Genomic DNA, 16007 nt, shown 5'->3' with positions numbered 1-16007 from the left:
TATGGCCTGTTGTGATAGCATCATTTCCCATCTTCATCCATCTCCCTCTCTAACAGAAGGGGACACACACACACACACACACACACACGACTGTGATAAGGCTGGGCCTGTGAGAAAGCTTAGTACAAAGACTGAAGTCTTAGTCACAGGCCAAAAACAGTTGGGAGTAGGGGCACACAAGCACTGTTTTGTATCTAAATAAGAAAAATCTAGAAGGAGTCTATAAATGTTATAAATAGGGCTATTCACTGGGAGATATGGATGGTGGAGGATTTATGGATTTAGGTAGGGGGGAAACGAGGGAATTGGCACCACTTCCTCAAAGACTTGAGGAAGTAAGCAGGATTCTTAAGGTTGTTGCCATTGTGGTTACTTGTGGAAAATTATTCATCACTTACCTGCTGTGCTTTCTGCCTTTTCTTTTAAGTGACTCTGGTCATAGTTTTCTATGTAACTTTGAGACTAGAGCAGATCTAACTCGCTTTGCTTGCTTCCTCTTCACTCATTTTGCTCAACCTGGCATTGATCCAAGGTGTTGATACCACTTTCCTGGGCCCCTCATTCCTGGCTCATTTCATGTGTTCCTCCCCTGTCTTAGAGCCTTTTAGTGATTCTCTGATGTTCTCAGGATAAACTCCAGTTGCCTTAACATGGTCTGTAAGGCCTGCCTGATCTGACCTAGCTTAAAGCTTCCACATCGTCTGTTGTCACTCCCCTTCCATTGACTATGCTCCATACAAACTAAGGCACATTGCTTTCTTCCTCCAGGACTTCCATGTCCTGTTACCTCTGCCAGAACACTTTCCTCCTCTTCATTTAACTAGTTCTTCTTAGCTGTCACTGGGAAGCCTTCTTCAAACCCCTGGAGCAGGCTAGTTCCCCTCCTGTAGCTCACACGTTGTTCTAGATTCTCCCCATTACACCTCTTACCATACTGTGTTGTAATTACTTGTTCTTTGCTCTAGTCTCCATCAGACTAAATTGTGTCAGGGCAGATACCTTGTTTGTTTTATTCACTACATGTCTAGCTCAGTGCCTGGCACTTAGTATGCACCTTAGTAAATATTTGAGGAATGGGTGAGTGAACTGGATTTGTTGTTCTGTGACAGGAATGGGAAAAGGACAGCACAGGATGCCCTCCAAGGATGAGCTGGTCCAGAGATATAACAGGATGAATACCATCCCCCAGGTATTATTGGTTGGCACTGCTCTAGTGAGGCAGAACCCTTCTCCTGGGATAAGTTTAGGCTACAGAGATGGATGGGGAAACAGATGGTTGGGGAGGTGGGTAGTTTGCAGATCATTTGAAGGAATCAGATATGTTCTAAGATGAAGAAACTTCCAGAGTCATATGTGGCCTCAGTCATAAGTATGAAAGCAGAGACTGAGTTTAAATGCAGTGACATGAAAATGTAAAGATGGAAGCTATGGACTCATCCAGACTGATTATGGGAAAGCAAATTTGGGCGAGGTGGTGTCTGGGGAGTCCCAGATATCCCCCCTAGCCATCAGCAGCTAACCGTGCTGTCTAGGTAAAGCTGTAACAGTCCACCTGGCTCTGCTTTCCTTCTCTTCCAGACCCGATCCATTCAGTCGAGGTTCCTGCAGAGTCGGAATCTAAACTGTATAGCACTTTGTGAAGGTACGTGGCTCACCCAGTCCCTGTTTTTCTGTGTCCCCAACCTTATGATCCAGCCAAGGGTGTTGTTGACACATCATGTCTTCCCTCCCCTCCCTGGACTGTGTGACTTAAGCATTATATCTATAACTTCTGGCCCCCTTTTTCCCAGTGATTACATCTAAGGACCTCCAGAAGCATGGGAACATCTGGGTGTGCCCTGTGTCTGACCATGTCTGCACACGGTTCTTCTTTGTGTAAGTCTAGGAGGGTACCTTGGGGCTCACTCTGAGGAATGAGGGTGGGGGTGGGATGGTGTGATTACTGGGAAAGTCTGTTTCTGTCATCCAAGACTTGTCCCTGGCTACCTGTGTGGAGCTGGCACTGGAATTTTCCCTGTGGAAGATGGGGATGGGTATAGGTCAAGGTCTGTTTAAAGGAAACGAGATAAGCTGAATCTTTTCCACCCAGAAGAATAGCAAGAAAGATTTTTAAGTTCTGGGATGGGATGGCCACAACTCCAAATATAATTCCACTGGTTGACATTATTCTGGTATTGTTCTCCCCCTTATGCTCACACTTGCCCTATCTTTGGCAGATATGAGGATGGTCAGGTGGGCGATGCCAACATTAATACTCAGGACCCCAAGATACAGAAGGAAATCATGCGTGTGATCGGAACTCAGGTTTACACAAACTGAGGGGGCCCCAGCCCTCGTACCACCCCTGTTCCCCCAGGATCCATCTGCCCTCATACAAGGGCTCAGGAGCAGCATGCGAGGCTGCCCTGAGGAATCAAGGGGCCATTACCAAGGGGCAGGAAAAGGATAGAAGAGGCAGCCTTCATGGTGGAGACTGACCCAGGAACCACTCCACATTTGGATGGCCCAGACTGACTCCCTACTCCTGATTTTCCCAGTTGACTTCACCCTGTTTGTAAATAAAACAATAAAATGGAAGGTGCTGTGGACTGGATATGATCACTGTGGTCTGACTAGCCTTGGCCCAGCACCTGCCCCAAGCCCCCAAATGGGGTGTTGGGTGGGGAGAGTGGCATATCCTCAGGGTTGGAACTAATTATGTTGGGTGGAGTCAAAGCTGAGTCCATCTAGTGCAGTGTCCTACAGATCTGGCAACATTTTTTTCAGTGGACTGGATAAAGAAGGGAAACTTATCAGTTGTGCAGATGACACAAACTCAGAAGGATAGAGAATACCACTGATGCCTGTTCCTCAAGATTTAAAAGGACCATTGAGGCCAAAGCAGCTCAGATTTCCTACCCTTAGGACCTCTCTCTTCTTTCTGCATTTAACGTAGCCACTCTCCCTTGCTCTCTCAGGGGTTGGGCCCCTCTCTCTTCCTCCCAACTATTTCTTTAGGGAAAGGGAGGTGAGGGCGAGATAGCTGAAAGGTACAGGAAGTTGGCTTGGTCTCTAATTTGACATCTCAAGAAATGCAGCCTCCCTTGATAAAACAAAATCCAGATTCTACAGGAAAAGACAGCTGTTTCTAGGAGACCTAATTGTTTCATTGAAATTCCCACTGCCAACCTACTTCTGGCCTTTCAGGCTGTGCTTCATGTGTCTATAACCCTAAGTTAGTTCTCTGACAGGTTGGACATTGCCAAATATTTTATGAAATATTAATGAAGAAAAATAGATAAGAATAAGCACAGAGGTTACAAAAAACATTAAACAAGGCTGGCTTTTCAAGTATTGGCTTCTTATTCTGTTACAGCTGCCTTTTTTTTTTTTTTTAAGATTTTATTTATTAGAGAGAGATCACAAGCAGGGGGGCGGGCAGAGGGAGAGGGAGAAGCAGGCTCCTGGATGAGCAGGGAGCCTGATGCGGGCCTTGATCCCAGGACCCTGGGATCATGACCTGAGCCGAAGGCAGACGCTTAACCCACTGAGCCACCTAGGTGCCCCTCTGTTATAGCTTCTTGATTTACAGCGTCCGCCCAACACCACCTATTGTCTTTCATTACCTTCACCCTACTTTGGAGATAACCTTCTTTGCCTGAGTACCTTACCTGTGTTGTAGTTCCTGACCTGCCTTACATAGAAGTACCATTCTTAAGGTCTGTCCCCCTAGGAACTTTTTCTTAAACTTCATCACCCATTCTTAATCAAGACTGTTACACTCTGACTCTACAAGTCTCCTAAGGCTGTCTGTCCCATTCTGTTTTCAGGTCTAGGAGAAATACCCTTCCACTAAGTAAATGGCCCCATCAGGAAGCCCACCCTGACTGAAATTCCTGTCTCCTAGGAGGAGCTCATCTGTATAGTATTAGAGATAGCTAACATTTTTTAGTTCTTACTAGGTAAGTGCTGGGCATTATACTAGTAAACACCTTAATAATTTGCTAACACTTTGGCTTACTGTGTGCTTGGCATTATAAGCCCTCTACATGTATGGACTAATATAATTTGCACAAGCCTATGAAGTAGGGGCCGGCATTCCCATTTTGTAGGTGAGAAAACGGAGGCACAGAGGATAAGTGATTTACTCATATTCCACAGCTAGTGACCAACAGGTGACCTGACTCCAGAACTGTTATTCTGTTTCTAGGCTAGATAGCCTTTCACACTTTACAAGTCATTTTTTCATTTAGTCCTGATAACAAAGATGGAAGATAGGTTTTCTTTAGAGATCTTAAATAACATGTCTGAGGTCACACACCTGGTTAGTGGCAGTGCTGGGTTTTTAACCAGGGAACTGCTCAACTCCAGAACCTGAGCTCTTAACCATTGTTTTAATTCCTCAGAGGTTCTCAGACTGCGCACACAGGTGTTCCAGCAACTCAGCCTAGGTTCTTGGCCACTCCAGTGATATAGCAACATTTTTGCTCAGTTTTCAGAAATTGCTAATGGATTTTTCTCAGTTGTAAGCATTTCTTATAATTTATCAGTGGCATCTGCTATAGGAAGTACTAGCAATAGATAGAATGAGAAGTAAAGCACAGATAGTATATATGACCAGGAAAAAACTCAAATATCTGAGCTAGTCTCATGGGTGTCACTTTTTTTTTTTTACAGCATATACATAATGTCTTTTTTATGCCAATAAGATTGTAATGACCTTAAATACACCATTTTATAGTGTCCCACATAAAAGCAACAGGACTCTGAATCTAAGCAGTTTGAAAGCCATACATAATCATATCTGAAAAGTTTTAAAACCTATTTGATATAAAACAAATCTAATTAAAACCTATGGCACTTCTCTAACAACGATGCCTTCATTGCAGGGAACTTGCAGGGTGGGGCCCTGAATTTCTGGGGAGGAATGCTCCCACAGCCTGGAGGAAGAGTGGAGGGAGGATTGCCTCTTTCTCTGACCCAGGCCTGCCTACCAGGGAGGTGGGGAGGTGGGGCCTGTGAAAGCCAGGTCTGAACCAGAGCTCATTCTTCACAGAGGCCAAGGCTAGTACAAATACTGCACACACAGGTTGACAGTGGCCTCCTATCTTTCACATAGTCCTGGGCCCAAGTAGCCTTAGTTCATTTAGACCTTGACATGCTGAGTTAGGGCTAGGGCCAGAGAAAGAACTATCTTCCTCAATTAGTTCCAGGTGGAGAGTAGATGGCTATGATTTCTGGATTGAGAACTCTGAAAAACCCCTGGAGTTTAACTTTCCTCTTCCTTCTCATGGTAATTTTCCATACAGGCAGGGTGTGGTCCTGACTCAGTATGTGGTGAGGATGTGGCCATCCATAGAGGAGGAGCCTTCTGCTTGGTTCTGCCTTTCATTCTGGCCAGTGGGGAGAGGGAGGAAAGAGTCTGGTGCTGAGTCATAACTGGGTTACTTAACAGCTTCTCATAGGATGGATTCTGACATGGAGGTTTGGGAGATATCTCAGCTTCTGGGACCAATTTGAGAGTGGTGGGGAGGAAGCCTCATGGTCACACAATTCCCTCAGAGCGCCCCTCCCCAGAAAGGTGGGAATAAAAGTCGGCTCCAGTTCATTTGAAGGGGCATCATTCTCTCTGGAGTATAGGACTTTCCACAGAGATTTCAGAACCACTTCCCCCCTCCATGCCCCCCTCCCAATGGGGCCAATGATGCCATCCTTTAAGTTAAAGCATTACCTACAAAAATATTTTATCTAGGAGAGAGACCAAAGTCTCCTTAGTTCTAGCTGTCCTTTCTAGACTTAAGTGGGTCAGGTTACTGGTAGCCAGTGAGCGTGGAGATGAAGACTGGAGGTATGGTGCCAAGGAAAAAGTTTGACTGAATTGCAGCAGGAGGAATTTCTGGGGAAGGGGTCACTTAATCCATTGTTAACTGCTACCTTTCTTGGTCTTCCAAATCTCCGGTTACTTTGGGGGATAGGGTCTGCTTACAATCCCACTAACATCTTAGCTAGCCTAGCTATGGCTACACTTGTAGGGAAAAAGGAGAGAGCGCAGGGCTTCCATGGGACTGGCTTGGTGAATAGGATTAAAGTACTTTAGGGAGACTTTGTCCTGTGAGCCCTAACAGTTACGGGCTAGAGAAAGACTTGCAATGGGTGACGTAGGTTGACAGGGTCACCTTGATGAGGCAGTACTTCTACTGGAATGAACAAGGACTCCTCAAGCTTCCCTCCTGCTTCTAAGTGCTGATGGGGCATTTCCTCAGGAGGGGGGACGTAGATACAAAGTTGCATTCAGAAAACATTCTTTACCTTTCCTATCCCCTGGAATGGCCTTCCCATACCCATCTCTATCCTAACCAACCCTCCATGCCTCTTCCTACATGAAGCCTTCCCCTTCCCAGACAACTTGTTCTCTCATTATCCCTAATTTGAAAAGCCCAACTTTCTCTTCCAGGAGTTTTCTGTGGGGGAACTCTGGAATTAAGATCTTGTGCCACCCTGGTGAGCCTGAAGGGCTCTTGGGAGTCCGAAGGAAGGCATAGAATAAATTACGTCTACTTGTCTGGCTCTGGAAAGGGCATATAAAGTCCAAAGTGATAAGCACTTCTGCTTTAAATCGGACATTCAGGGCCAATGGACTGCCCTGGAAATCTGTATTGGCCTGAAAGAGAAATAACACTGCCGTTTCAGACAGGCCCAGAGTTCATGTAATGGTAAAGCCTGTAAACCTCACCCTCTTCACCAGGGCAAAGCTTGTCTTTGGACCCCAGGGATTTGGGTCCAGTACCATTTGCTGACACGCTTACCCCATCAAGGGACTCCAAATGACCTTCGAGAATTAGACCATTTGATTCTGTGGTTCTGTGGCCATGAATCCAAACAGGTAATACAGCAATCTATTCCCTCACTCTTACCCAGTCTAGTGAATCTAGCAGCTCCCCCTCCCATCCTGCCAGGTCAGAGAGCATAATGGAAGGACTGGCTCTAGGGGAGGAGCTTCTGGGGGGGGTCTGTATTCTGCCTCAGTTCCCCCACCCCCAGGTTCATGTAGCCTCGAGGTTACTTGTTGCCGGGTCAAAGGAGTGGAGATTCAGGATGACCAAGTGAAGGCAAACAGTTACTTGAATTCAGAAGGATGTTCTGGCACTAGTCAAGAGGACCATCCTCCACAAGGTCAATTCCCAAAAAAGGGGAAGCCTGCTGGGCACCGTGCAGTACTCATTCACATACATCATCTGATCAAACCCCATCCTATGAAGCAGGAATTGTCTTCAATTTACTTTTAAGGAACTGGTCATAGAGCCAGTGAGTAGGATATGGTCATAGAACTAGTGAGTAGAATTGGAACTAAGATGGAATCCAAACTTTCTTGTATATTATGCTGCTTTTCAGCAAAACAATGACAGTCACCTTCCATGTGACAAATTTTCACTATGCATCTAAATGTGAGCAAGGATATGCTGGATTAGTCTCTGCCAGAGTTTCATGGATGGCATTTTTTTATGACTCTTCAGTTTAATACATGTGCATTTCAATCTTGGGAATACATCTAGACTTAGAACTTAAATGCAACATAGTCCAGCACTGGCCATTTCACTGACACCCCCATGCCCCAGTGTTGTCCACCACTCTTTTTAGTTCATCTTTAGCTCAGGGCCAACCAACTTCCTATCTACAACTAAGGGGACCAGAAAAAGCATCCAGAAGAAATTGAAGGATTCTATCGCAAACAGAAACTTACTTTTAGGGTGTCACTTTCTGGTCCCATCTTATCTGAACCAACAGGAAAGCAGAATGAAAGACCTGTGATTCCCCTGCAAGGCAGATGTCTCTCTAGCAGGTCACACCCATTGGTCTCCTGTTCCGAGAAAAGGAAAGACCCAAGAGAATAGTCTTAACGATTTTTAATGAGGCAACATTGTATCTGTTCTCAAAACTTGGCTTAATGAAGGCAAGAGTTAACAGCTGCTTCATTGATAACTGCTGTCATCACTGGTTGTTGACCAATCACCGGGAATCGGAAAATACTTTGGAGAAAGATGTAAGGAAAGCTCTAACGATATTGATTTAAATACATAAGGTTGAAAACAAAAGTGCTGATTCCTGCAGATTTTTTGGTTGTAACGTTCTGACATTTCCTGATGGTCAGTTCTGCACTAATATTAATACCTTCTATTCGCTTTCTACTCTCAGGCACGCTCTGCAGGATTCCAGCCCCAACTAAAGTATTCACCTGGCCCCAACTTGTCCTTCCTTGTTCTAGCCCTAAGAACAAAAAGACCTCGCGCTCCCGCTCCATGTACACTCCGCCCTCCCTAGTTCTCCCCTCGCTCCAGTGCTAGAGCCCTTCCGAAGGCGACCTCCAACCATCCCACGAGTCTCCATCTCTCCCCACCATCTGATCCCAACTCGGGCTCCCTAACTTCCTGTGTGACTCAGTTTCCGAGGTGTGTGCCGGGGCGGGCACCCGGAGGTATGGGGAGTCGCGGGACGGGGCTGGAGGAATGCTCCCGGAGATACATAAATCTGGGCACTGCCCGGTTAGGTCAGGACAGTTGGGGCAGCCTGGGCCAAGGGTCAAGAGAAGAGCCCTCGTCCAGCACTCCCCAAGTTGGCAGCAACAGGTGATAGCCCCGGCGCCCGGGGGTCTGGGAGGGAGGTCTCCGGAGTTCCTGGGGCGGGCCCTGCCGCCTTGCCACTTCCCCATTGGCCCGCGCAGAGCGTCAAAGCTGCGAGTTTTATGTAACGTGTCCTTCCGCCACGGAATATAGTCCTCCCCTAAAGGGCAACCTGACGGAGGGTTCCGCTCCGCGGCACTTCCTCTTGAAGGTGACTGTGCCCGGCGAGGACGCGGAGGGGCGGGGCCCGGCGAGCCGGGAGCCAGGATTGGGTGCGGGGCGGGGCGGCGGAGGGATTGCGGCGGCCGCAGCGGGGATAACCTTGGGGCTCAGGCGGCCGACTCTCGCACAGCAGCTTCGCGTCGCGAGCGTCAAGACCGTTCTGCGGCGGCAGTGCAGCTCGAGCGGGACCGCGCCGGAGGTGAGCGGGGCAGAGGCCGGGCCCGGCTCCGTGCGCCCAGCCAGTGCGGAATCCCGGCCGCCTGCGCACTCAGGGCACCCACACCCGGGCCGGCGCAGGCTCCCGGGCATCTTGCACCCGGTGGGGTCGGGAGAGAGGAGAAAGGCACCTCGCGCCTAGGGCCTGCTCTTCAGAGCCCCCAGACGCCCAGCTCCTGTTTCTTCCAAAGCCGCCGCTCTCCTGCCCCAATGCTTACTCCCATTCTGGTCCCATCCTCGCCTCCTCGATCTGCTTCCATCATCACTTCTTTCCAGTAATCCCTCCTCATCGGGTGCCTTCCTCTCCTCCCTCCAGCCCCCGCTCCTCTGTTCGCCTCCTCCCGTGGCCCCTTAATACTATACCATTCCCCCTCCCCGTCTTCAACCTGGCCGTGTCCCCCTGATTCTGATGCTTTCCTTGAAACCTCTCCTCGGAACCCGTCCCCAGCTCCCTTCCCCCGTGCCGCCTCCATTCAGCGTCGTGTGCTCTTCCCGCGTCCTTGTCCCCCCTCATGCCTACCCCTTCCCCCATTCATGCTCTGGTTCTGCCCCTCCCCCCTCCATTCTGGTCACGTCCGCTCCTCCGCATCCCTCTCCTCCGCTCTCTGATTCGTTCCGCCCGGGTCCTCGCCCCTCCCCTCCGTCCTGGTCACGTCCGCCTGCATCCCCCGCCTCCCGCGTCTCTGCAGCGGGTGAGTCCTGGAGCCCCGGGCCCGCGCCCGGCGCTCACCGCCCGAATCGCAGTGGTCTGCGGATGGGCAGGGCCGGCTGCCGTGCGGCCGGGGGATGCAGCGGCGGCCCGGGACGCAGTTGGAAGATTACGTAACCCTCGGCCTTCCTGCTGCACGGGGAGGAGAGGGTGGTTGCCTCTGTGGCGCATTCCTGCTTGAGGCCGCCCCGGATTCGCTGCACTGGCCCCGAAGGGGTCGCCGGGCTCCCTCCCGCCGCGGCGGGGCTGCACGTAGCGGCCCGGGACCCGCCCCGCCCCTCCGGAGGACCAGCGCAGGCTCGCCTCTGCTTCACCTCGCTGAACATAGGCTCCCCGATCGCAGAACACGGAGGTCTCGGGTGGGTGGGAGCAGGTTATAGGCAGAGTAGAAGTATGTCCAGAGCTTGGCGCCACGTACCGCGTTCACTCAATAAAATCTCTCTGTGCCAAGCTGTTTTGGGGAGGGGGGATGGCTAGAAAGGTCACAGCCCGCAACATGATGTGATTAGGGAACTAACATAAAAGTTACCAGTGGTAAGTGCTGCGAGGAAGGGACCGCTTCCTGTTGGGTGAGGGATTGGGGCGGGGGGGGGGGGGTGTGTGTGGAGAAAGGCCGCACAAGGTGGCATCACACACTGGGTTTGAAGCAGAGGAGTACCTTCCAATGTGAAGGTTGTTTAAAAGTCCCAGTCATGGAAAGGCATTCCTTGACTTTTTATCCGTGTTCTTCAAACCCAGGACATTGATCCTCTCCTGTACACATGAGTCTGATAGTTAAGGTCCAGGCATGATGGACAGAAGCATTGGGAAGTTAACAGGCTTTTAGATTCGGGTTTGACTCATGGATATACGGGAATGATGGAGGGAATTCAGCCCCAGGACATCTGTTTCCCATTTGTGAACTGGGAGTAACATTTCCCCCGGATCGTTGAAAGGATCGCTTACTTAATACGCATACCTACATGTATATATGGTGAATACTCTCCGCACTGCCTAATCTCTAAGTGAGATGTCCAGAAGAAATGGCTCCAGATGTATTCTTTCGTCACTGAGCACAATTACTTAAACTGTAATGGAGGATGAGGGCTCATCTTCTCCGTGCCATCCCCAAACACATACTCAGAGTTAATCTTGGGATTAACTATTTAGTCAGGTTTCTAAGTACCAGACATCTCCTGGAAACCAATCACTTAAGGGATCCTGGTGCACAGTGTTTACAAAGTAACTAATAATGTTACCTTGCAGCTCTCCGCTTGCTACAGGGGCTCTTTGGGTCTCCCGAGGATCAGGACCTGTAGACAAAGGAAGGCAAGGAGGGCCAGAATTCCAGTAGTTGGTGTTGGGCTGTAAGAGTAGAAACAAACTTGTAACCCCCAAACTGAAATCTGCACACACTATCCCCACCTGCTCCAGGTGGAGTTCTAGGATTTGCTCAGCCAGGTGGTAAGTGTGAGGATCGGAGGCAGGGGCAGTAGCCGCCTCTTGGCAGGACTGAGGGTGTGGCCACTCCCTGGGCTACAGAGGATATCCTAGGTCAGGACTCTTGCTCTGTGGCATTGTTAGCAAATAATTTACTCTCTTGTTGCCTGACGATGCTGTTGGGAAATGGAGTGGGGCTGTCCTGAGGGGAAGGGTATGTAACCCATCACCAGGTCTGTGGGAGGGTGGGGGGGCCTCCAGGGGGAAGATGACTCAACCTTTCAACTTCTCTGCTTTTGAGAGAACTCTCTTCGTTGGGTGAGTGGGAAACTGCATTGTGGTCTTCGCAGGTTTAAAAAGTCCCTTCTCTCCATTTAGTGAGTCAAATAGTGAAGCATGCATTTTCCCCAAGTTAAAAATGGTTTCAGTTAAGTGAAAAATGGTTGCCCAGGTGCCCCAGCTGTCTGTACTGCCCTAAGAGCTTAGGCACAGCATGGCAGAACCCCGTGCCCTGGTCATGTAGTCTGTGCACCTGCATTCCTGAGACATGGCAGCCCTGTCATGGTCATGAAAAACAATGACTGAAAGAATGTCCTTGAACTCATTCTTGAGTTACTGGACTTAAGTCAAAATAAATGGACATTAGTCTCTTCCTGTCTTAGTATAGCTGCTCTCATTTTAAGCACTGCATTAGGAGTAAATAATTTTAGTGTTGAATTCATAGTTTAACAACAAGCATTATTGGGTCTCTAATAATTTGCCAGTGACTTGGCAAATTTGGTAGCTGGGACTCCAAACAGACCTAGCACCTCATAGGAGTTGCTTCTGTGCCTTGAATGTTGTGACATTAAGGGGGGGTGGTTCACAGGAAAAGCCATTTTATTTCTTAAAGCTGTGTGTTTCTTAATGTTGAGGCAGTGGAAGAAATGAGGAAATGCCTTACGAGCTAGAAAGCAGCTCTTAGCATTATCAGCTCACAGTACCCTGGTTCTAATTTGCTTCAGCTTGTATGAAGGCATGTCAGGATGCGTTATTTATTTATTTTTTTTTTTTTAAAGATTTTATTTATTCATGAGAGAGAGAGAGGCAGAGGGAGAAGCAGGCTCCCAAGGAGCAGGGAGCCCGATGCGGGACTCGATCCCAGGACGCTGGGATCATGACCTGAGCCGAAGGCAGACGCTTAACCATCTGAGCCACCCAGGCGCCCCAGGATGCGTTATTTTTGCCAAGAGCTAAGACTGAGCTCAGGGTACGGGAAAATGACTCATCTGACATTTTCTTTCTGAATCATTCTAAACGTCCACAGTCAAATCTCAGTTGGCACAGCACAAGGATGAGTCACCTATGTGAGCAGAGTTCTCTTGCAACCTTGTTGAGGATGTTGGGAGATACAGAAGTGATTTACTTGGGAAGAGGTCTTTAGAGGAGGGGCACCTGGCTGGCTCATTCAGTAGAGCATGCAACTCTTGATTGGGGTCGTGAGTTTGAGACCCACAGAGATTACTTAAAAAAATTTTTTAAAGTCCTCTAGGACCGTGAGTCATCACTTTAAACCTCAATTCTAGGACAGCTGGGAATAGAGCTAAAGGAAGACTGTTCTTAATACTAGCACACTTTCTGGGAACTTGGATTTTTCACCAAGAGCCAGCCTTAGACTAGATAAATGAATGGCCTGATTGTTTGGGGCTTTCGTTAAAGAAGCTGTTTCGGGAAAGGTGAGCGGGGCTGCCAAGCGAGTGGCAGTGTGCAACATCTGGTGGGCCTTTGGGCCTCTCAGCTCAGGAGGGGAGGGTGGCAGGGCCATCAAGTGGTGTGGTGCCCCGCCCCTACAGTGGTTTGTGCCTGTCTGCACGTAGGAGGGTGAGCCTGGCTGCAGTACCTCCTGCGGCCTCTGAGACTTACCTTCCCTCTTCTGTCCGTAGGCAAAGCTTCTGGGGAGCTCTAAGCCTCTCTTTACTGACGCCAGCAAGCTATGTTTGGAAAGTTAGGCAGGGGCCCCGATGGGGGGCAGATGCCAAGACCAGCTACGATAGTGGCAGCTTAGCTGACGCAGTCTGAAAAATTCTCTAGAAAGGAGCCCATTCCTTCCAAGCCTTTGAAATCAACCTACAGCTAGTATTTATTGAATTTTAGACAACTGGTGTCTTCCCTGTTTGCAGTGATGAGTGCAAAAGAATTACGCAGTCAGTGAGTTGGTCATGGTACAGGAGACAAAACCATGGGCATTTTGGAGGAGCCCTGGGAGTTTTGATCTAGTTAGAGGTAGGGAAGTAGAGACTTTTAATATCTGGTATTCCTCTTTTGTTATTACATTAGAAAGCAGATGAATAAATACCACCTATCAGGAGGGTGAACATATTAAAGCTCTGACAATATTGAATGTTGGCAGAGGTGTGAGAGGGCTAGAACTCACGTCCCTCATTAGTTGTAAATGGATATAACCACTTTAGAGAGCAATTTGGCGATATTTGGTAACATAGAAAATAAATATACCCTGTGACTCAGGAATTCCATTTCTGGGTATATATAGCAGCTCACACTTGCACAAGGAGCCATGTACTAGGAGAGTTTTTACTGCATTGATTCATAGGGGAAAAATTGATTTAATGGGGGGAGGATGGCCAGCCAGTAAGGTAACACATAAATAAATGATCTAGTTGTGCAATGGATCAGGATAGCAGTTCATATGAATTAACTAGATCTACGTCCCCACTGGATAGATCTTAAATGTGCTGAAAAAAGCAAGATGTTTATGTGTACAGTATTCTACTTACGGCATTTTAGAAAAACAATATCATAGGGGTCAGCATAGATATCGATACACTTACATGGATTAGAAGGATACAAAATTCCTGACAGTGGTTGGGTGTCAAAGTTCGGGAGGGGCTGTGGAAGGGTTGGAGGGATCTGGGGATGGAGGGAAAATTACAAAATTCTAACAGTTTTTTTTTTTTTTTTTAAGTCTAAAGGAATTCTGGCTAAAGGTTAGTGGTCAGTTCTGGGTGGTAGAAATACAGATGTTAATATTCCTTTTTTTTTTTCTTTGTTTCAAAGTAAAACAGAATAGAAGCAGACCTGTGAAGGTCACTGTAGGAAGACCAGTCATTCGAACTAGGTCTGTTCTTGGAGAGGTGGCACTGCCCTCCCTCCCTCCTCCGCCCCTCCCTCCCCCGCCTCCTCTCCCTCCTCCGCCTCCTCTCCCCCCTCCCTCCCCCCCCTCCTTCCAGCCGTGATGCAGGGTGAGCTCCTGTGAATGCTGGGCTGGAACACCTCGTTGTGGAGCCCATCACCGGTCCTGGTTGTATGTACCTGACTTTGAAGGGCCTTGAACTACATACAGAGTCCCCAGTCCCTCACTGCTTCCAGAGTATGATTATCATGCCCTAAAACACTGCCTCATTATGTTAAGCCTAGTAAGGAGGCATCCTAACACAGGACAACAAAAGCTTCTTCCAAACTTCCTCCTTTAGGCTGAAACCACTTCTCTGCTCTGAGCATCTGTGGTCAAACAAGGGCATCTGAAGGTTCTCTGATTTGGGACTTCTGCCCTGGAGCTGTGGTCCTTGGTGGGGGGCGGGGAGTGGGCCCATTTTGTATCTGCTTTTGTGCCCTGTTCACACTCGAGTTTGAAATAGAACTTGAGGTTCCTGCTTATAAAGTTGAAGTCCCTTAGGTTTAGCCCCAAATAAATAAAAGCAAGGGAATTTTATCTGAACCTGCGAGTGGGCTCATTTTGTTTTATGTAACCAGGTAAGCTAGACTTTGCTGTCTGTTATCGAGCCTGCTGAGGGTAGAAGGGACTTCAGCTAAAAATTGCTTCTCATCTATACCCTGTTCCGTATGCAAATGCACGATATCATTACTCTAGCTGTAGATCAGGACCAACAGCCGTTCGGCGCAGACCTTCCTAGGTTCTGTGGGTGGCCCGGCACCCATTTTGATCTTCTTGTCATAGTCAGATTAGGGCCAGTCTTGGGAATTCTGTTGTTCCATCATCTCTCTAGAGAGCAGGCTGGCCCGAACACCTCATCTGTTCTGAAGATGAGGGAATTGAAAGGCCTTCATCATGCTGGCTTGGAGCCTTGGAGGTGTAGGTAGCATATTGATGACAGAGCAGGGAAGACAATTGTGGGCATCGGGTGCCATCATGATTGGGTTGCTCTGTGTGCTGAGGTCAGCATCAGAGCAGACTTGGTGCAGAGAGCCCTGGCTGGTTAGAAATTGGCGTATGCACATACAGGCTCATGGGCCAGGCTGGTTTACTAGGGCAGAATGATTTGGGCCTTTGTGGAAGAATCGGTGGAGTGAAGTGTGAATCTGTCCCGGCACAACTTGCCAACGACAGTACTGGCTCTAAGAAGTGGCATGTCGTATTTTTTTTATATGATCCCGCCCACTGTGGTTTCTGGAGCATGGCCAGAGGATTGTGTCTGGCACAGAAGAAGCCCTCGTTTTAGAGAACCAGGAGCTGCTTCAGATAAGAACGGAAAGGTGGGATCGGGGACACGTGGAGCAGAGGTGTGACTATGCCTACCCCATTCCCTCAGTCTGCGCTAAGGCCTCTCCTGGTGTCTCGTTTCTCACAGAGGAGGAATGGCTCCGAGGAAGATTCTCCTGCAGGGGCTCAGGCTCAAGAATAAGGTTCCTGTACCTGGGCCCAGCATTTGCCACCCTCAGGGGATACGCCGGGCTTCCACTGCTGGCTGGAGGTTGGCTCTGCATGTCTGTGCCTCCTGAGGAGGAGGATGCAGTAGTGAGTCAGACTGGCACCGGCTGGGCTGCATGTCCTGGCAGGCCGCTGTCCAGACAGCAAGCACAAGGGAGGGGAGCTCTTCCCAGAGCCC

The 16007-nt window shown here is 48.8% G+C and overlaps 1 protein-coding gene across 10 annotated transcripts in view; it reads left to right on the top strand.

Annotated features, from left to right (window-relative positions):
- PARP6 (poly(ADP-ribose) polymerase family member 6) overlaps positions 1-16007 on the top strand; it is a 61336-nt gene that overhangs the window by 25324 nt on the left and 20005 nt on the right. For 5 of the 10 annotated variants that reach the window (XM_032417020.1, XM_032417018.1, XM_032417022.1 and 2 more), the window contains 3 exons: positions 1110-1189; positions 1579-1642; positions 1791-1875. In XM_032417020.1, the coding sequence (XP_032272911.1) occupies positions 1110-1189; positions 1579-1642; positions 1791-1875 (229 nt within the window). Of the gene's footprint in view, positions 1-1109; positions 1190-1578; positions 1643-1790; positions 1876-2216; positions 3323-8822; positions 9019-16007 lie in introns of those variants that run through there. The other 5 variants (XM_032417023.1, XM_032417024.1, XM_032417025.1 and 2 more) reach the window with 5 other exon arrangements.

This window comes from Phoca vitulina, unplaced genomic scaffold (genome assembly GCF_004348235.1).
Source record: "Phoca vitulina isolate PV1807 unplaced genomic scaffold, GSC_HSeal_1.0 scaffold20, whole genome shotgun sequence".
Classification (NCBI taxonomy): Eukaryota; Metazoa; Chordata; class Mammalia; order Carnivora; family Phocidae; genus Phoca; species Phoca vitulina.
This window is presented reverse-complemented; position numbering and strand designations above follow the sequence as displayed.